Below are 21,774 nucleotides of genomic sequence, written 5' to 3'. Positions count from 1 at the left end.
ATAGCATAGTGTACAGTGATAACATAGTGTACAGTGTACAGTGATAGTATAGTGGACAGTGATAGCATAGTGTACAGTGGACAGTGATAGCATAGTGGACAGTGATAGCACATAGTGGACAGTGATAGCATAGTGTACAGTGGACAGTGATAGCATAGTGGACAGTGATAGCATAGTGTACAGTGGACAGTGATAGCATAGTGTACAGTGGACAGTGATAGCATAGTGTAACATAGTGGACAGTGATAGCATAGTGTACAGTGATAGCATAGTGTACAGTGATAACATAGTGTATAGTGTAACATAGTGATAACATAGTGTACAGTGATAGCATAGTGTATAGTAGGTATAATTCACCGTGATGTGACATGTGTTTATAACACACCATGGTGACAACACTCACTCAGGTCACTCTGTTATGATGTGACAGGTGTATAACACACTGTGATGATGTGACAGGTGTATAACACACTGTGATGATGTGACAGGTGTATAACACACTGTGATGATGTGACAGGTGTATAACACTGTGATGATGTGACAGGTGTATAACACACTGTGATGTTGTGACAGGTGTATAACACACTGTGATGATGTGACAGGTGTATAACACACTGTGATGATGTGACAGGTGTATAACACACTGTGATGATGTGACAGGTGTATAACACACTGTGATGATGTGACAGGTGTATAACACTGTGATGATGTGACAGGTGTATAACACACTGTGATGTTGTGACAGGTGTATAACACACTGTGATGATGTGACAGGTGTAAAACACTGTGATGTTGTGACAGGTGTACAACACACTGTGATGATGTGACAGGTGTATAACACACTGTGATGATGTGACAGGTGTATAACACTGTGATGATGTGACAGGTGTATAACACACTGTGATGATGTGACAGGTGTATAACACTGTGATGATGTGACAGGTGTATAACACACTGTGTGATGATGTGACAGGTGTATAACACACTGTGATGATGTGACAGGTGTATAACACTGTGATGATGTGACAGGTGTATAACACACTGTGATGTTGTGACAGGTGTATAACACACTGTGATGATGTGACAGGTGTATAACACACTGTGTGATGATGTGACAGGTGTATAACACTGTGATGATGTGACAGGTGTATAACACACTGTGATGATGTGACAGGTGTAAAACACTGTGATGATGTGACAGGTGTACAACACACTGTGATGATGTGACAGGTGTATAACACACTGTGATGATGTGACAGGTGTATAACACTGTGATGATGTGACAGGTGTATAACACACTGTGATGATGTGACAGGTGTATAACACACTGTGATGATGTGACAGGTGTAAAACACTGTGATGATGTGACAGGTGTATAACACACTGTGATGATGTGACAGGTGTATAACACACTGATGTGACAGGTGTATAACACTGTGATGATGTGACAGGTGTATAACACACTGTGATGATGTGACAGGTGTAAAACACTGTGATGATGTGACAGGTGTACAACACACTGTGATGATGTGACAGGTGTACGTACAACACACTGTGATGATGTGACAGGTTTAAAACACTGTGTTGATGTGACAGGTGTATAACTGACAGGTGTTGATGTGACAGGTGTATAACTGACAGGTGTTGATGTGACAGGTGTATAACACTGTGATGATGTGACAGGTGTATAACACTGTGATGATGTGACAGGTGTATAACACACTGTGATGATGTGACAGGTGTACGTACAACACACTGTGATGATGTGACAGGTGTATAACACTGTGATGATGTGACAGGCCTCCAGTGACCAGCCGTGGGTGAGGGGGGAGGAGGGAGGGGGGAGGGGCCCACAGTCACGGAGCTACACGGAGCACTCGGGTCAGGCGGGGGGTGGTGTGGGGGGTAGTGCGGGGGGCGGTGCGGGGGGCAGGGAGTTCTGGCCCCATGTGGTGTTCCTGCAGACACCCACCTGCCCCCACACCCCCCACACCCTGCACTGTGCCCAGGTCCTGCCCAACATCTCCCTGGTCGTCGTCTCTCAGGTCTGTGTGTGTGTGTGTGTGTGTGAGAGAGAGAGAGAGAGAGTGTGTGTGTGTGTGTGTGTGCGTGAGTTTGTGTGTGTGTGTGTGTGTGTGTGTGTGTGTGTGTGTGTGTGTGTGTGTGTGTGTGTGTGTGTGTCTGTGCATGCGTGCATGTGTGTGTGTATGTTTGTGTGTGTGTGTGTGTGTATGATTGTGTGTGTGTGTGTGTGTGTGTATGTTTGTGTGTGTCTGTGTGTGTGTTTGTGTGTGTGTCTGTGTATGTGTGTGTGTCTGTGTATGTGTGTGTGTGTGTTTGTGTGTGTGTGTGTGTGAATGTGAGTGTGTGTCTGTGTCTGTGTGTGTCTGTGTATGAATTTGTGTGTGTGTGTGTTTGTGTGTGTGTATGTGTGTGTTTGTGTGTGTGTGTGATTGTCTGTGTTTAATATGCAGCAATAATTCCCTGTACAGACATTGTGACCATGGATACCAAGATTATTTTGGTGTTTTTTTATGTGAAAACCCCCCCACTTTTTTATTAATTCGATTTTTACTTAACATAGTACAAAACGAATACAAACACTTAAACATAATGCTAAACAATAGAAATATATTGACATAGTGCTTGCAATACAAATACATTAATGCTAGACAGTACAAATACATAAACATAGTGCTTGACAGTAGGTGATGGTGGTTGTGTGACAGGTGTGTGACAGCAGGTGATGGCTGTGTGACAGGTGTGTGACAGCAGTAGATGGTTGTTGTGTGACAGGTGTGTGACAGCAGGTGATGGTTGTGTGACAGGTGTGTGACAGCAGGTGATGGCTGTGTGACAGGTGTGTGACAGCAGGTGATGGCTGTGGTGTGACAGGTGTGTGACAGCAAGTGATGGTTGTTGTGTGACAGGTGTGTGACAGCAGGTGATGGCTGTGTGACAGGTGTGTGACAGCAGTGATGGTTGTGGTGTGACAGGTGTGTGACAGCAGGTGATGGCTGTGTGACAGGTGTGTGACAGCAGGTGATGACTGTGGTGTGACAGGGTGTGTGACAGCAGGTGATGGCTTGTGGATGTGACAGGTGTGTGACAGCAGGTGATGGCTGTGTGGCAGGTGTGTGACAGCAGGTGATGGCTGTGGTGTGACAGCAGGTGATGGCTGTGTGACAGGTGTGTGACAGCAGGTGATGGCTGTGTGACAGGTGTGTGACAGCAGGTGATGGCTGTGGTGTGACAGGTGTGTGACAGCAGGTGATGGCTGTGCGACAGGTGTGTGACAGCAGGTGATGGCTGTGCGACAGGTGTGGACAGCAGGTGATGGCTGTGTGTGACAGGTGTGTGACAGCAGGTGATGGTTGTGTGACAGGTGTGTGACAGCAGGTGATGGCTGTGAGGTGTGACAGCAGGTGATGGTTGTGTGACAGGTGTGTGACAGCAGGTGATGGTTGTTGTGAGACAGGTGTGTGACAGCAGGTGATGGCTGTGTGACAGGTGTGTGACAGCAGGTGATGGCTGTGTGACAGGTGTGTGACAGCAGGTGATGGCTGTGTGACAGGTGTGTGACAGCAGGTGATGGCTGTGGTGTGACAGGTGTGTGACAGCAGTAGATGGTTGTTGTGTGACAGGTGTGTGACAGCAGGTGATGGTTGTGTGACAGGTGTGTGACAGCAGGTGATGGTTGTGTGACAGGTGTGTGACAGCAGGTGATGGCTGTGTGACAGCAGGTGATGGTTGTGTGACAGGTGTGTGACAGCAGGTGATGGCTGTGTGACAGGTGTGTGACAGCAGGTGATGGTTGTGTGACAGGTGTGTGACAGCAGGTGATGGCTGTGTGACAGGTGTGTGACAGGTGTGTGACAGCAGGTGATGGCTGTGTGACAGGTGTGTGACAGCAGGTGATGGCTGTGTGACAGCAGGTGATGTGACAGCAGGTGATGGCTGTGTGACAGGTGTGTGACAGCAGGTGATGGTTGTGTGACAGGTGTGTGACAGCAGGTGATGGTTGTGTGACAGGTGTGTGACAGCAGGTGATGGCTGTGTGACAGCAGGTGATGGTTGTGTGACAGGTGTGTGACAGCAGGTGATGGCTGTGTGACAGGTGTGTGACAGCAGGTGATGGTTGTGTGACAGGTGTGTGACAGCAGGTGATGGCTGTGTGACAGGTGTGTGACAGGTGTGTGACAGCAGGTGATGGCTGTGTGACAGGTGTGTGACAGCAGGTGATGGCTGTGTGACAGCAGGTGATGTGACAGCAGGTGATGGCTGTGTGACAGGTGTGTGACAGCAGGTGATGGTTGTGTGACAGGTGTGTGACAGCAGGTGATGGTTGTGTGACAGGTGTGTGACAGCAGGTGATGGCTGTGTGACAGCAGGTGATGGTTGTGTGACAGGTGTGTGACAGCAGGTGATGGCTGTGTGACAGGTGTGTGACAGCAGGTGATGGCTGTGTGACAGCAGGTGATGGCTGTGTGACAGCAGGTGATGTGACAGCAGGTGATGGCTGTGTGACAGGTGTGTGACAGCAGGTGATGGTTGTGTGACAGGTGTGTGACAGCAGGTGATGGTTGTGTGACAGGTGTGTGACAGCAGGTGATGGCTGTGTGACAGCAGGTGATGGTTGTGTGACAGGTGTGTGACAGCAGGTGATGGCTGTGTGACAGGTGTGTGACAGCAGGTGATGGCTGTGTGACAGCAGGTGTGTGACAGCAGGTGATGGCTGTGTGACAGGTGTGTGACAGCAGGTGATGGTTGTGTGACAGGTGTGTGACAGCAGGTGATGGTTGTGTGACAGGTGTGTAACAGCAGGTGATGGCTGTGTGACAGCAGGTGATGGTTGTGTGACAGGTGTGTGACAGCAGGTGATGGCTGTGTGACAGGTGTGTGACAGCAGGTAATGGTTGTGTGACAGGTGTGTGACAGCAGGTGATGGCTGTGTGACAGGTGTGTGACAGCAGGTGATGGCTGTGTGACAGGTGTGTGACAGCAGGTGATGGTTGTGTGACAGGTGTGTGACAGCAGGTGATGGCTGTGACAGGTGTGTGACAGCAGGTGATGGCTGTGGTGTGACAGCAGGTGATGGCTGTGTGACAGGTGTGTGACAGCAGGTGATGGCTGTGGTGTGACAGCAGGTGATGGCTGTGTGACAGGTGTGTGACAGCAGGTGATGGTTGTGTGACAGGTGTGTGACAGCAGGTGATGGCTGTGGTGTGACAGCAGGTGATGGCTGTGTGACAGGTGTGTGACAGCAGGTGATGGCTGTGACAGGTGTGTGACAGCAGGTGATGGCTGTGGTGTGACAGCAGGTGATGGCTGTGTGACAGGTGTGTGACAGCAGGTGATGGCTGTGGTGTGACAGCAGGTGATGGTTGTGTGACAGGTGTGTGACAGCAGGTGATGGTTGTGTGACAGGTGTGTGACAGCAGGTGATGGCTGTGTGACAGCAGGTGATGGTTGTGTGACAGCAGGTGATGGCTGTGGTGTGACAGCAGGTGATGGCTGTGTGACAGGTGTGTGACAGCAGGTGATGGCTGTGTGACAGGTGTGGGGGCAGCAGGCGTCAGACCCGCTGTGTCAGATACTCAGTATCGTACAGGACCTCCTGCAGGGTCGTCGTAACAAGCTGACCCGACCTCAGGGTCAACACGTGCACCACGTCATCACCGAGCTGCTCAGAAAGGTCCACTCCATGGCCAAGAAGTTCAAGGTCAGCTGCCTGTGGGTGTGTGTGTGTGAGTGTGTGTGTGTGTTAGTGCATGCGTCATGTTGCGTTGTGTGGTGCTGCATTATGTTGTGCTGCATTGTGTGGTGCTGCGTTGTGTCGTGTGGTGCTGCGTTGTGTCGTGTGGTGCTGCGTTGTGTTGTGTTGTGCTGCATTGTGTTGTGTTGTGCTGCATTGTGTTGTGTTGTGCTGCATTGTGTTGTGCTGCAGTGTGTTGTGTTGTGCTGCATTGTGTTGTGCTGCAGTGTGTTGTGTTGTGCTGCATTGTGTTGTGCTGCATTGTGTTGTGTGGTGCTGTAATGTGTTGTGTGGTGCTGCATTGTGATGTGTTGCGCTGCGTTGTGTTGTGTGGTGGTGCGTTGTGATGTGTGGTGCTGCGTTGTGTTGTGTGGTGCTGCGTTGTGATGTGTGGTGCTGCATTGTGATGTGTGGTGCTGCATTGTGTTGTGCTGCATTGTGTTGTGTTGTGCTGCATTGTGATGTGTGGTGCTGCGTTGTGTTGTGCTGCATTGTGTTGTGCTGCATTGTGTTGTGCTGCATTGTGTTGTGTTGTGCTGCATTGTGTTGTGTGGTGCTGCATTGTGTTGTGTGGTGCTGCGTTGTGTTGTGTGGTGCTGCATTGTGTTGTGTGGTGCTGCATTGTGTTGTGTGGTGCTGTAATGTGTTGTGTGGTGCTGCATTGTGATGTGTTGCGCTGCGTTGTGTTGTGTGGTGGTGCGTTGTGTTGTGTGGTGCTGCATTGTGTTGTGTGGTGCTGCGTTGTGTTGTGTGGTGCTGCGTTGTGTTGTGTGGTGCTGCGTTGTGTTGTGTGGTGCTGCGTTGTGTTGTGTGTGTGCTGCATTGTGTTGTGTGGTGCTGCGTTGTGTGGTGCTGCATTGTGTTGTGTGGTGCTGCGTTGTGTTGTGTGGTGCTGCATTGTGTTGTCCTGCGTTGTGTTGTGCTGCGTTGTGTTGTCCTGCGTTGTGTTGTGATGCGTTGTGTTGTGTGGTGCTGCGTTGTGTGTTGTGTGGTGCTGCATTGTGTTGTGCTGCATTGTGTTGTGCTGCGTTGTGTTGTCCTGCGTTGTGTTGTGCTGCGTTGTGTTGTGTGGTGCCTGCGTTGTGTGGTTCCCGCATTTTGTTTTGTGGTGCTGCGTTGTGTGGTGCTGCGTTGTGTGGTGCCGCATTTTGTTTTGTGGTGCTGCGTTGTGTTGTGCTGCGTTGTGTGGTGCTGCATTGTGTTGTGTGGTGCCACATTTTGTTTTGTGGTGCTGCGTATGTGTGCTGCGTTGTGCTTGTGCTGCAGTGTGTTGTGTGCTGCTGGTGTGATGTTGGTCGCTGCGTTGTGTGGTGCCGCATTTTGTTTTGTGGTGCTGCGTTGTGTTGTGCTGCGTTGTGTGGTGCTGCATTGTGTTGTGTGGTGCCACATAGTGTGGTGCTGCAGTGTGTTGTGTTGTGCTGCGTTGTGTGGTGCTGCGTTGTGTCATGCTGTGCTGTGTCATGCTGTGCTGTATCATGCTGCGTTGTGTCATGCTGTGCTATGTCATGTTGCGTTGTGTCGTGCTGTGCTGTGTCGTGCTGCGTTGTGTCGTGCTGCGTTGTGTCATGCTGTGCTGTGTCGTGCTGCGTTGTGTCGTGCTGTGCTGTGTCATGCTGCGTTGTGTCGTGCTGCGTTGTGTCATGCTGCGTTGTGTCATGCTGCGTTGTGTCATGCTGCGTTGTGTCATGCTGTGCTGTGTCATGCTGCGTTGTGTCATGCTGCGTTGTGCCGTGCTGCGTTGTGGCATGCTGTGCTGTGTCATGCTGCATTGTGTGGTGCTGCGTTGTGTGGTGCTGTGCTGTGTCATGCTGCGTTGTGTCATGCTGCGTTGTGGCATGCTGTGCTGTGTCATGCTGCATTGTGTGGTGCTGTGTTGTGTGGTGCTGTGCTGTGTCATGCTGCGTTGTGGCATGCTGTGCTGTGTCATGCTGCATTGTGTGGTGCTGTGTTGTGTGGTGCTGTGTTGTGTCATCCTCTGTTGTGTCATGCTGTGCTGTGTAATGTGTAGCGGAGGATCCAGAACAGCATCACGGACATTCTGTGTCGCTGGGAGAATCCGGAGATGAGGGAAAAACTGGTCACCTACCTGCTGCAGGATGAAGACATGCCCATGTTACCTGAGTGAGTGTTGTCACCTGTCTGTGTTACCTGAATGAGTGTTGTCACCTGTCTGTGTTACCTGAGTGAGTTGTCACCTGTCTGTGTTACCTGACCTGAGTGAGTGAGTGTTGTCACTTGTCTGTGTTACCTGAGTGAGTGTTGTCACCTGTCTGTGTTACCTGAGTGAGTTGTCACCTGTCTGTGTTACCTGACCTGAGTGAGTGTTGCCACCTGTCTGTGTTACCTGAGTGAGTGTTGCCACCTGTCTGTTACCTGAGTGAGTGTTGTCACCTGTCTGTGTTACCTGACCTGAGTGAGTGTTGTCACCTGTCTGTGTTACCTGAGTGAGTGTTGTCACCTGTCTGTGTTACCTGACCTGAGTGAGTGTTGTCACCTGTCTGTGTTATCTATCATGTACACAGAGTGATTAGTGATGTATGCTGTTGTGTACACAGAGTGATGAAGGAGGCTGAGGTGTACAGTGTGTGTACAGAGAGCTGAAGGTTGAGGTGTTCAGTGTGTGTACAGAGAGCTGAAGGTTGAGGTGTTCAGTGTGTGTACAGAGAGCTGAAGGTTGAGGTGTACAGTGTGTACAGAGAGCTGAAGGTTGAGGTGTACATTGTGTACAGAGAGCTGAAGGTTGAGGTGTTCAGTGTGTGTACAGAGAGCTGAAGGTTGAGGTGTTCAGTGTGTGTACAGAGAGCTGAAGGTTGAGGTGTACAGTGTGTACAGAGAGCTGAAGGTTGAGGTGTACAAAGTGTGTGTACAGAGAGCTGTGTACAAAGTGTGTACAGAGAGCTGAAGGTTGAGGTGTACAATGTGTACAGAGAGCTGAAGGTTGAGGTGTACAAAGTGTGTGTACAGAGAGCTGAAGGTTGAGGTGTATAAAGTGTGTGTACAGAGAGCTGAAGGTTGAGGTGTACAAAGTGTGTGTACAGAGAGCTGAATGTTGAGGTGTACAATGTGTACAGAGAGCTGAAGGTTGAGGTGTACAAAGTGTGTGTACAGATAGCTGAAGGTTGAGGTGTTCAGTGTGTGTACAGAGAGCTGAAGGTTGAGGTGTACAGTGTGTACAGAGAGCTGAAGGTTGAGGTGTACAAAGTGTGTGTGCAGAGAGCTGAAGGTTGAGGTGTACAAGGTGTGTACTGAGAGCTGAAGGTTGAGGTGTACAAAGTGTGTGTACAGAGAGCTGAAGGTTGAGGTGTACAAGGTGTGTACTGAGAGCTAAAGGTTGAGGTGTACAAAGTGTGTGTACAGAGAGCTGAAGGTTGAGGTGTACAAAGTGTGTACAGAGAGCTGAAGGTTGAGGTGTACAAAGTGTGTGTACAGAGAGCTGAAGGTTGAGGTGTACAAGGTGTGTACTGAGAGCTGAAGGTTGAGGTGTACAAAGTGTGTGTACAGAGAGCTGAAGGTTGAGGTGTACAAAGTGTGTGTACAGAGAGCTGAAGGTTGAGGTGTACAAAGTGTGTGTACAGAGAGCTGAAGGTTGAGGTGTACAGTGTGTACAGAGAGCTGAAGGTTGAGGTGTACAGTGTGTACAGATAGCTGAAGGTTGAGGTGTACAGTGTGTACAGAGAGCTGTGTACAAAGTGTGTACAGAGAGCTGAAGGTTGAGGTGTACAGTGTGTACAGAGAGCTGTGTACAAAGTGTGTACAGAGAGCTGAAGGTTGAGGTGTACAAAGTGTGTACAGATAGCTGAAGGTTGAGGTGTACAGTGTGTACAGAGAGCTGAAGGTTGAGGTGTACAAAGTGTGTACAGAGAGCTGAAGGTTGAGGTGTACAGTGTGTACAGAGAGCTGAAGGTTGAGGTGTACAAAGTGTGTACAGATAGCTGAAGGTTGAGGTGTACAGTGTGTACAGAGAGCTGAAGGTTGAGGTGTACAAAGTGTGTACAGATAGTTGAAGGAGGTTGAGGTGTACAGTGTGTACAGATAGTTGAAGGAGGTTGAGGTGTACAGTGTGTACAGATAGCTGAAGGAGGTTGAGGTGTACAGTGTGTACAGAGAGCTGAAGATTGAGGTGTACAGTGTGTACAGATAGCTGAAGGTTGAGGTGTACAGTGTGTACAGAGAGCTGAAGGTTGAGGTGTACAGTGTGTACAGAGAGCTGAAGGAGGTTGAGGTGTACAGTGTGTACAGATAGCTGAAGGTTGAGATGTACAGTGTGTACAGATAGCTGAAGGTTGAGGTGTACAGTGTGTGTACAGAGAGCTGAAGGTTGAGATGTACAGTGTGTACAGATAGCTGAAGGTTGAGGTGTACAGTGTGTGTACAGATAGCTGAAGGTTGAGGTGTACAGTGTGTACAGAGAGCTGAAGGTTGAGGTGTACAGTGTGTACAGAGAGCTGAAGGTTGAGGTGTACAGTGTGTACAGATAGCTGAAGGTTGAGGTGTACAGTGTGTACAGAGAGCTGAAGGTTGAGGTGTACAGTGTGTACAGAGAGCTGAAGGTTGAGGTGTACAGTGTGTACAGATAGCTGAAGGAGGTTGAGGTGTACAGTGTGTGTACAGAGAGCTGAAGGAGGTTGAGGTGTACAGTGTGTGTACAGATAGCTGAAGGAGGTTGAGGTGTACAGTGTGTGTACAGATAGCTGAAGGAGGTTGAGGTGTACAGTGTGTACAGAGAGCTGTGTACACAGTGTGTACAGAGAGCTGAAGGAGGTTGAGGTGTACAGTGTGTACAGAGAGCTGTGTACACAGTGTGTACAGAGAGCTGAAGGTTGAGGTGTACAGTGTGTACAGATAGCTGTGTACACAGTGTGTACAGAGAGCTGAAGGTTGAGGTGTACAGTGTGTACAGATAGCTGAAGGTTGAGGTGTACAGTGTGTACAGATAGCTGAAGGAGGTTGAGGTGTACAGTGTGTGTACAGATAGCTGAAGGAGGTTGAGGTGTACAGTGTGTGTACAGATAGCTGAAGGAGGTTGAGGTGTACAGTGTGTACAGAGAGCTGTGTACACAGTGTGTACAGAGAGCTGAAGGAGGTTGAGGTGTACAGTGTGTACAGAGAGCTGTGTACACAGTGTGTACAGAGAGCTGAAGGTTGAGGTGTACAGTGTGTACAGATAGCTGTGTACACAGTGTGTACAGAGAGCTGAAGGTTGAGGTGTACAGTGTGTACAGATAGCTGTGTACACAGTGTGTACAGAGAGCTGAAGGTTGAGGTGTGTCCACAGCCTGGAGTCCCCCCTGATGGACCTGCAGCGACGCCTCAAGGAACTGTTCCAGCTGCTGTTTGTGGCCCCTGGCCGGCGGGGCAAGGGTGAGGCTGAGGGTGGGGGTGAGGGGGGCAGGGAGGTGATGTCATCGATGAAGGCAGGGCTGCAGAGAGAGCTGATGGACTACCGGGACTACCTGGGGGTCAAGGCCCAGCGCAACATCACCATGACCTCGTATCCTTCCTCTCTCACTGGCTGTGGGTGGGTGTGGATGGGTGGGTGGCGGGTGGGTGTGTGAGGGTGTGAGTTTGTGTGTGTGTTTGCATGCATGTGTAGGATGGTGTGTGTGTATGCTTGTGTTTGTGCATGCGTGTGTGCGTGCGTGCGTGTTTGGGTGTGGGTGTGCAGTGGTGTGTAACATCTTATTCTTGTGTTTTCACACTTGCATACACACACAGATGAAAATATTGCGCTTTGCTTTCTTCTTCTATTTCTTTTATTTGCATTTTTGTCTCAAAGCAGATGATTGACAAGAACTGTGTCTGACAACTCCATTCCAAGCTGTTTAGACACAGCAATAGTTGTTGTGTTGAAAGAGGACTGTTGTCACTGTGGTCACCTTGACAGTTGTGTTGTGTTGAAAGATGACTGTTGTCACTGTGGTCACCTTGACAGGTGTTGTGTTGAAAGATGACTGTTGTCACTGTGGTCACCTTGACAGGTGTTGTATTGAAAGAGGACTGTTGTCACTGCGGTCACCTTGACAGGTGTCATGTTGAAAGAGGACTGTTGTCACTGTGGTCACCTTGACAGGTGTTGTGTTGAAAGAGGACTGTTGTCACTGTGGTCACCTAGACAGTTGTGTTGAAAGAGGACTGTTGTCACTGTGGTCACCTAGACAGGTGTTGTATTGAAAGAGGACTGTTGTCACTGTGGTCACCTTGACAGGTGTCATGTTGAAAGAGGACTGTTGTCACTGTGGTCGCCTTGACAGGTGTCATGTTGAAAGAGGACTGTTGTCACTGTGGTCACCTTGACAGGTGTGTTGAAAGAGGACTGTTGTCACTGTGGTCACCTTGACAGGTGTTGTGTTGAAAGAGGACTGTTGTCACTGTGGTCACCTTGACAGGTGTTGTATTGAAAGAGGACTGTTGTCAGTGCGGTCACCTAGACAGGTGTTGTATTGAAAGAGGACTGTTGTCACTGCGGTCACCTAGACAGGTGTTGTGTTGAAAGAGGACTGTTGTCACTGCGGTCACCTAGACAGGTGTTGTGTTGAAAGAGGACTGTTGTCACTGCGGTCACCTAGACAGATGTTGTATTGAAAGATGACTGTTGTCACTGCGGTCACCTAGACAGGTGTTGTGTTGAAAGAGGACTGTTGTCACTGCGGTCACCTTGACAGGTGTTGTATTGAAAGAGGACTGTTGTCACTGCGGTCACCTAGACAGATGTTGTGTTGAAAGAGGACTGTTGTCACTGCGGTCACCTAGACAGGTGTTGTGTTGAAAGAGGACTGTTGCCACTGCGGTCACCTAGACAGGTGTTGTGTTGAAAGAGGACTGTTGTCACTGTTGTCACCTTGACAGGTGTCATGTTGAAAGAGGACTGTTGTCACTGCGGTCACCTAGACAGGTGTTGTGTTGAAAGAGGACTGCTGTCACTGTGGTCACCTTGACAGGTGTTGTGTTGTAAGAGGACTGTTGTCACTGTTGTCACCGTGACAGGTGTCATGTTGAAAGAGGACTGTTGTCACTGTGGTCACCTTGACAGGTGTCATGTTGAAAGAGGACTGTTGTCATTGTGGTCACCTTGACAGGTGTTGTGTTGAAAGAGGACTGTTGTCACTGTGGTCACCTAGACAGGTGTTGTGTTGAAAGATGATTGTTGTCACTGTGGTCACCTTGACAGGTGTTGTGTTGAAAGATGATTGTTGTCACTGTGGTCACCTTGACAGGTGTTGTGTTGAAAGATGATTGTTGTCACTGTGGTCACCTAGACAGGTGTTGTGTTGAAAGATGATTGTTGTCACTGTGGTCACCTAGACAGGTGTGTTGAAAGATGACTGTTCTCACTGTGGTCACCTTGACAGGTGTTGTGTTGAAAGAGGACTGTTGTCACTGACAGGTGTTGTGTTGAAAGAGGACTGTTGTCACTGACAGGTGTTGTGTTGAAAGAGGACTGTTGTCACTGACAGGTGTTGTGTTGAAAGAGGACTGTTGTCACCTGGACAGGTGTTGTGTTGAAAGAGGACTGTTGTCACTGTGGTCACCTTGACAGGTGTTGTGTTGAAAGAGGACTGTTGTCACTGTGGTCACCTTGACAGGTGTTGTGTTGAAAGAGGACTGTTGTCACTGTGGTAACCTTGACAGGTGTTGTGTTGAAAGAGGACTGTTGTCACTGTGGTCACCTAGACAGGTGTTGTGTTGAAAGAGGACTGTTGTCACTGTGGTCACCTTGACAGGTGTTGTGTTGAAAGAGGACTGTTGTCACTGTGGTCACCTTGACAGGTGTTGTGTTGAAAGAGGACTGTTGTCACTGTGGTCACCTAGACAGGTGTTGTATTGAAAGAGGACTGTTGTCACCTGGACAGGTGTTGTGTTGAAAGAGGACTGTTGTCACTGTGGTCACCTGGACATGTGTTGTGTTGAAAGAGGACTGTTGTCACTGTGGTCACCTTGACAGGTGTTGTGTTGAAAGAGGACTGTTGTCACTGTGGTCACCTTGACAGGGGCTACACAACACCATACTTTCTTGTTTGGAAATTTACTTTGGATAATTGTTGTCTTCAAAGTGCTGCTGGTCTACTGATGATAGATTGAATTTGAACTGTCAGCGTGTTGTGGTGAACTGTCAGTGTGTTGTGGTGGATGATGATCTTTAACCGGCATAGATACCTGGATGAGTTCCCAGGGTTGGTTCACTTTATCTACGTGGACCGACAGTTCCACCAGATGATCGCTCCTTCCTTCAGCCTCCTGTCTGACACAGGCAACAACAATGCGACGCACTTCCTGAAGGACAAGGTGACCGCTCTCCTTCTGTCTGTATGGGCCACACCCTTCCCTTCAGCCAGTGTATCAGTGTGTGACTGTTTTACCAGGTGTATCAGTCATTCAGTGTGTGACTGTTTTACCAGGTATATCAGTCATTCAGTGTGTGACTGTTTTACCAGGTGTATCAGTCATTCAGTGTATGACTGTTTTACCAGGTGTATCAGTCATTCAGTGTGTGACTGTTTTACCAGGTGTATCAGTCATTCAGTGTATGACTGTTTTACCAGGTATATCAGTCATTCAGTGTGTGACTGTTTTACCAGGTGTATCAGTCATTCAGTGTGTGACTGTTTTACCAGGTGTATCAGTCATTCAGTGTGTGACTGTTTTACCAGGTGTATCAGTGTGTGACTGTTTTACCAGGTGTATCAGTCATTCAGTGTGTGACTGTTTTACCAGGTGTATCAGTCATTCAGTGTGTGACTGTTTTACCAGGTATATCAGTCATTCAGTGTGTGACTGTTTTACCAGGTGTATCAGTCATTCAGTGTGTGACTGTTTTACCAGGTGTATCAGTCATTCAGTGTGTGACTGTTTTACCAGGTGTATCAGTCATTCAGTGTGTGACTGTTTTACCAGGTGTATCAGTGTGTGACTGTTTTACCAGGTGTATCAGTGTCAGAGTGTGTGACTGTTTTACCAGGTGAATCAGTCATTCAGTGTGTGACTGTTTTACCAGGTATATCAGTCATTCAGTGTGTGACTGTTTTACCGGGTGTATCAGTGTGTGGCTGTTTTACCAGGTGAATCAGTCATTCAGTGTGTGACTGTTTTACCAGGTATATCAGTCATTCAGTGTGTGACTGTTTTACCGGGTGTATCAGTGTGTGGCTGTTTTACCAGGTGTATCAGTGTATGACTGTTTTACCAGGTGTATCAGTGTGTGACTGTTTTACCAGGTGTATCAGTGTGTGACTGTTTTACCAGGTGTATCAGTGTGTGACTGTTTTACCAGGTGTATCAGTGTATGACTGTTTCACCAGGTGTATCAGTGTGTGACTGTTTTACCAGGTGTATCAGTGTGTGACTGTTTTACCAGGTGTGTCAGTCATTCAGTGTGTGACTGTTTTACCAAGTGTATCAGTGTGTGACTGTTTTACCAGGTGTATCAGTCATTCAGTGTGTGACTGTTTTACCAAGTGTATCAGTGTGTGACTGTTTTACCAGGTGTATCAGTCATTCAGTGTGTGGCTGTTTTACCAGGTGTATCAGTGTGTGGCTGTTTTACCAGGTGTATCAGTGTGTGACTGTTTTACCAGGTGTATCAGTCATTCAGTGTATGACTGTTTTACCAGGTGTATCAGTCATTCAGTGTGTGGCTGTTTTACCAGGTGTATCAGTGTGTGGCTGTTTTACCAGGTATATCAGTGTGTGACTGTTTTACCAGGTGTATCAGTCATTCAGTGTATGACTGTTTTACCAGGTGTATCAGTGTGTGACTGTTTTACCAGGTGTATCAGTCATTCAGTGTGTGACTGTTTTACCAGGTGTATCAGTGTGTGACTGTTTTACCAGGTGTATCAGTGTGTGACTGTTTTACCAGGTATATCAGTGTCAGAGTGTGTGACTGTTTTACCAGGTGTATCAGTCATTCAGTGTATGACTTTTACCAGGTGTATCAGTGTGTGACTGTTTTACCAGGTGTATCAGTCATTCAGTGTATGACTGTTTTATCAAGTGTATCAGTCATTCAGTGTGTGACTGTTTTACCAAGTGTATCAGTCATTCAGTGTGTGACTGTTTTACCAGGTGTATCAGTGTGTGACTGTTTTACCAGGTGTATCAGTCCTTCAGTGTATGACTGTTTTACCAGGTGTATCAGTCAATCAGTGTGTGACTGTTTTACCAGGTGTATCAGTGTGTGACTGTTTTACCAGGTGTATCAGTCATTCAGTGTGTGACTGTTTTACCAGGTGTATCAGTGTGTGACTGTTTTACCAGGTGTGTCAGTCATTCAGTGTGTGACTGTTTTACCAAGTGTATCAGTGTGTGACTGTTTTACCAGGTGTATCAGTCATTCAGTCTGTGACTGTTTTACCAGGTGTATCAGTGTGTGACTGTTTTACCAGGTGTATCAGTGTGTGACTGTTTTACCAGGTATATCAGCCATTCAGTGTGTGACTGTTTTACCAGGTGTATCAGTGTGTGACTGTTTTACCAGGTGTATCAGTCATTCAGTGTGTGACTGTTTTACCAGGTGTATCAGTCATTCAGTGTGTGACTGTTTTACCAGGTATATCAGCCATTCAGTGTGTGACTGTTTTACCAGGTGTATCAGTGTGTGACTGTTTTACCAGGTGTATCAGTCATTCAGTGTGTGACTGTTTTACCAAGTGTATCAGTGTGTGACTGTTTTACCAGGTGTATCAGTCATTCAGTGTGTGACTGTTTTACCAAGTGTATCAGTGTGTGACTGTTTTACCAGGTGTATCAGTCATTCAGTGTGTGACTGTTTTACCAAGTGTATCAGTCATTCAGTGTGTGACTGTTTTACCAGGTGTATCAGTCATTCAGTGTGTGACTGTTTTACCAGGTGTATCAGTCATTCAGTGTGTGACTGTTTTACCAGGTGTATCAGTCATTCAGTGTGTGACTGTTTTACCAGGTGTATCAGTCATTCAGTGTGTGACTGTTATACCAGGTGTATCAGTCATTCAGTGTGTGACTGTTTTACCAGGTGTATCAGTCATTCAGTGTGTGACTGTTTTACCAGGTGTATCAGTGTGTGACTGTTTTACCAGGTGTATCAGTCATTCAGTGTGTGACTGTTTTACCAAGTGTATCAGTCATTCAGTGTGTGACTGTTTTACCAAGTGTATCAGTGTGTGACTGTTTTACCAGGTGTATCAGTCATTCAGTGTGTGACTGTTTTACCAAGTGTATCAGTGTGTGACTGTTTTACCAGGTGTATCAGTCATTCAGTGTGTGACTGTTTTACCAAGTGTATCAGTCATTCAGTGTGTGACTGTTTTACCAGGTGTATCAGTCATTCAGTGTGTGACTGTTTTACCAGGTGTATCAGTCATTCAGTGTGTGACTGTTTTACCAGGTGTATCAGTGTGTGACTGTTTTACCAGGTGTATCAGTCATTCAGTGTGTGACTGTTTTACCAGGTGTATCAGTCATTCAGTGTGTGACTGTTTTACCAGGTATATCAGTCATTCAGTGTGTGACTGTTTTACCAGGTGTATCAGTGTGTGACTGTTTTACCAGGTGTATCAGTCATTCAGTGTGTGACTGTTTTACCAGGTGTATCAGTCATTCAGTGTGTGACTGTTTTACCAGGTGTATCAGTGTGTGACTGTTTTACCAGGTGTATCAGTGTCAGAGTGTGTGACTGTTTTACCAGGTGTATCAGTCATTCAGTGTGTGACTGTTTTACCAGGTGTATCAGTCATTCAGTGTGTGACTGTTTTACCGGGTGTATCAGTGTGTGGCTGTTTTACCAGGTGTATCAGTCATTGAGTGTGTGACTGTTTTACCAGGTGTATCAGTCATTCAGTGTGTGACTGTTTTACCGGGTGTATCAGTGTGTGGCTGTTTTACCAGGTGTATCAGTGTGTGACTGTTTTACCGGGTGTATCAGTGTGTGGCTGTTTTACCAGGTGTATCAGTGTCAGAGTGTGTGACTGTTTTACCAGGTGTATCAGTGTGTGACTGTTTTACCAGGTGTATCAGTGTGTGACTGTTTTACCAGGTGTATCAGTGTATGACTGTTTTACCAGGTGTATCAGTGTATGACTGTTTCACCAGGTGTATCAGTGTGTGACTGTTTTACCAGGTGTATCAGTCATTCAGTGTGTGACTGTTTTACCAGGTGTATCAGTCATTCAGTGTGTGACTGTTTTACCAAGTGTATCAGTGTGTGACTGTTTTACCAGGTGTATCAGTCATTCAGTGTGTGACTGTTTTACCAGGTGTATCAGTGTGTGGCTGTTTTACCAGGTGTATCAGTGTGTGACTGTTTTACCAGGTGTATCAGTCATTCAGTGTATGACTGTTTTACCAGGTGTATCAGTCATTCAGTGTGTGGCTGTTTTACCAGGTGTATCAGTGTGTGGCTGTTTTACCAGGTATATCAGTGTGTGACTGTTTTACCAGGTGTATCAGTCATTCAGTGTATGACTGTTTTACCAGGTGTATCAGTGTGTGACTGTTTTACCAGGTGTATCAGTCATTCAGTGTGTGACTGTTTTACCAGGTGTATCAGTGTGTGACTGTTTTACCAGGTGTATCAGTGTGTGACTGTTTTACCAGGTATATCAGTGTCAGAGTGTGTGACTGTTTTACCAGGTGTATCAGTCATTCAGTGTATGACTTTTACCAGGTGTATCAGTGTGTGACTGTTTTACCAGGTGTATCAGTCATTCAGTGTATGACTGTTTTATCAAGTGTATCAGTCATTCAGTGTGTGACTGTTTTACCAAGTGTATCAGTCATTCAGTGTGTGACTGTTTTACCAGGTGTATCAGTGTGTGACTGTTTTACCAGGTGTATCAGTCCTTCAGTGTATGACTGTTTTACCAGGTGTATCAGTCAATCAGTGTGTGACTGTTTTACCAGGTGTATCAGTGTGTGACTGTTTTACCAGGTGTATCAGTCATTCAGTGTGTGACTGTTTTACCAGGTGTATCAGTGTGTGACTGTTTTACCAGGTGTGTCAGTCATTCAGTGTGTGACTGTTTTACCAAGTGTATCAGTGTGTGACTGTTTTACCAGGTGTATCAGTCATTCAGTCTGTGACTGTTTTACCAGGTGTATCAGTGTGTGACTGTTTTACCAGGTGTATCAGTGTGTGACTGTTTTACCAGGTATATCAGCCATTCAGTGTGTGACTGTTTTACCAGGTGTATCAGTGTGTGACTGTTTTACCAGGTGTATCAGTCATTCAGTGTGTGACTGTTTTACCAGGTGTATCAGTCATTCAGTGTGTGACTGTTTTACCGGGTGTATCAGTGTATGACTGTTTTACCAGGTATGTCAGTCATTCAGTGTGTGACTGTTTTACCAGGTGTATCAGTCATTCAGTGTGTGACTGTTTTACCAGGTGTATCAGTCATTCAGTGTGTGACTGTTTTACCAGGTGTATCAGTCATTCAGTGTGTGACTGTTTTACCAGATTCAGTGTGTGACTGTTTTACCAGGTGTATCAGTCATTCAGTGTGTGACTGTTTCACCAGGTGTATCAGTGTGTGACTGTTTTACCAGGTGTATCAGTGTGTGACTGTTTTACCAAGTGTATCAGTGTGTGACTGTTTTACCAGGTGTATCAGTCATTCAGTGTGTGACTGTTTTACCAAGTGTATCAGTCATTCAGTGTGTGACTGTTTTACCAGGTGTATCAGTCATTCAGTGTGTGACTGTTTTACCAGGTGTATCAGTCATTCAGTGTGTGACTGTTTTACCAGGTGTATCAGTGTGTGACTGTTTTACCAGGTGTATCAGTCATTCAGTGTGTGACTGTTTTACCAGGTGTATCAGTGTGTGACTGTTTTACCAGGTGTATCAGTCATTCAGTGTGTGACTGTTTTACCAAGTGTATCAGTCATTCAGTGTGTGACTGTTTTACCAAGTGTATCAGTGTGTGACTGTTTTACCAGGTGTATCAGTCATTCAGTGTGTGACTGTTTTACCAAGTGTATCAGTGTGTGACTGTTTTACCAGGTGTATCAGTCATTCAGTGTGTGACTGTTTTACCAAGTGTATCAGTCATTCAGTGTGTGACTGTTTTACCAGGTGTATCAGTCATTCAGTGTGTGACTGTTTTACCAGGTGTATCAGTCATTCAGTGTGTGACTGTTTTACCAGGTGTATCAGTCATTCAGTGTGTGACTGTTTTACCAGGTGTATCAGTGTGTGTCTGTTTTACCAGTCACCACCTCTGTGTGTGTTTTGTTTATAACAGTGATGTTTACTCTGGTGTGTAGATCTGGACGCTGTACAGCTACATGATGAAGAAGTTACAACAGGGCTACACCTCTGTGTGTGATGTGTATACCAGTGATGTGTGATGTGGTGTGTATACCAGTGATGTGTGATGTGGGGTGTGATGTGTATACCAGTGATGTGTGATGTGGTGTGTAGATCTGGACGCTGTACAGCTACATGATGAAGAAGTTACAACAGGGCTACACCTCTGTGTGTGATGTGTATACCAGTGATGTGTGATGTGGTGTGTATACCAGTGATGTGTGATGTGTATACCAGTGATGTGTGATGTGATGTGTATACCAGTGATGTGTGATGTTGTGTGTAGATCTGGACGCTGTACAGCTACATGATGAAGAAGTTACAACAGGGCTACACCTCTGTACTGCTCAGGGAGGGGGACTTCTACTTCTCCTTCTTCCTCTGGTTTGAGGACAGCTCTGTAAGTGTGTGTGTCTGTGTGTGTGTGTTGCCATACTGCAGACATGTGCAAATCTTGACCATGTTTGACATGTTTCAAGAATCTACCATCACCCCCCCCAAAAAAAGTTTTCCTCAACCTTGACTCCATGAACCTTGTACCAAAGTTACATAATTGGTGAATAACATTTGTTACACTAGCAGGGATTTTCTATCACTGTGGTGGTGTGTCCATCGAGATCGGTGATGACCTTCGTTGTCATCCAGCTGGGGGATGGGGGGAGGGTGGTGGTGGGATGGGGGGAGGGTGGTGGTAGGGTGGGGGGGAGGATGCTCATGAATCTATCTGTGAATGCGCAGATGGCTGAATAGTCCAGTCTGCGCACGAAATGTTCGCTGACAGTTGGGGCAGACAAAGACAGGCATACCATTGTCAGGGAGCTTGTTTGCCCGTGACTTTCTGGCCTGCCTCTTCTGAACAGCTGCAGCAGTCCTGTTGGCCTCGCACAACTTGGCGCCTTTGTGCACAGCAGCGCGCCATTTGTCACGGTCCACTGCAGATTCCTCCCAGGAGTCAGGGTTGATATCAAACGCTTTCAGAGAGACTTTCAGAGTATCTCTGAAGCGCTTCTTCTGACCTCCGTGTGATCTCTTCCCTTGTTGCAGCTCGCCATAGAAGAGCCTTTTGGGCAGCCGATGGTCTGGCATGCGCGCCACATGTCCAGCCCAGCGAAGCTGGGACTGCATCAGGATGGTGAAGATGCTGGGAAGGGTGGCTTTTGTGAGCACCTCTGTGTCTGGGGTCTTGTCTTGCCACTTGATGTTCAGTAGCTTCCTGAGGCATGTTGTGTGGAAGTGGTTCAGCTTCTTGGCATGTTGTTGGTACACTGTCCAAGTTTCGCAGGCGTACAGTAGTGTGGGGAGAACTACTGCTCTGTAGACCTTTAGCTTGGTCTCAAGACTAATGCCTCTTCTGTTCCAGACATTTGTATTGAGTCTACCAAAAGTTGCGCTTGCTCTTGCAATCCTGACATTCACTTCATCGTCGATGGTCGCATTTCGTGACAGTGTGCTGCCAAGGTATGTGAACCGCTCCACTGCACTGAGTCTCTGACCGTTGACTGTGATGTTGGGCTCAACGTAGGGTTTCCCTGGGGCTGGCTGATGGAGAACTTCAGTTTTCCTCGTGCTGATGGTAAGGCCGAAGTTCCTGCTGGCAGTGGCAAACTTGGCGACGCTGAGTTGCATGTCAGCTTCAGATCAGCATTGAGGGCAAACAAAAAGTCTCTGATGATGTCTGTCATGACCTTGGTTTTTGCTTGAAGCCTTCTGAGGTTAAACAGCTTGCCATCTGTTCG

The 21,774-nt window shown here is 47.2% G+C and overlaps 1 protein-coding gene across 1 annotated transcript in view; it reads left to right on the top strand.

Moving 5' to 3' along the window:
- Positions 1–21,774, top strand: part of LOC143293355 (BLOC-3 complex member HPS1-like) — a 73,688-nt gene that overhangs the window by 35,694 nt on the left and 16,220 nt on the right. The window contains exons 9-14 of the mRNA XM_076604160.1: positions 1,800–2,045; positions 5,558–5,722; positions 7,764–7,876; positions 11,031–11,246; positions 13,906–14,038; positions 20,325–20,438. Coding sequence (XP_076460275.1) covers positions 1,800–2,045; positions 5,558–5,722; positions 7,764–7,876; positions 11,031–11,246; positions 13,906–14,038; positions 20,325–20,438 — 987 coding nt within the window. The remainder of the gene's footprint in view (positions 1–1,799; positions 2,046–5,557; positions 5,723–7,763; positions 7,877–11,030; positions 11,247–13,905; positions 14,039–20,324; positions 20,439–21,774) is intronic.

Source organism: Babylonia areolata, chromosome 19, assembly GCF_041734735.1.
Source record: "Babylonia areolata isolate BAREFJ2019XMU chromosome 19, ASM4173473v1, whole genome shotgun sequence".
NCBI lineage: Eukaryota > Metazoa > Mollusca > Gastropoda > Neogastropoda > Buccinidae > Babylonia > Babylonia areolata.
Note: the sequence above shows the minus strand (reverse complement) of the source record. Positions and strands in the feature narration are given on the sequence as shown.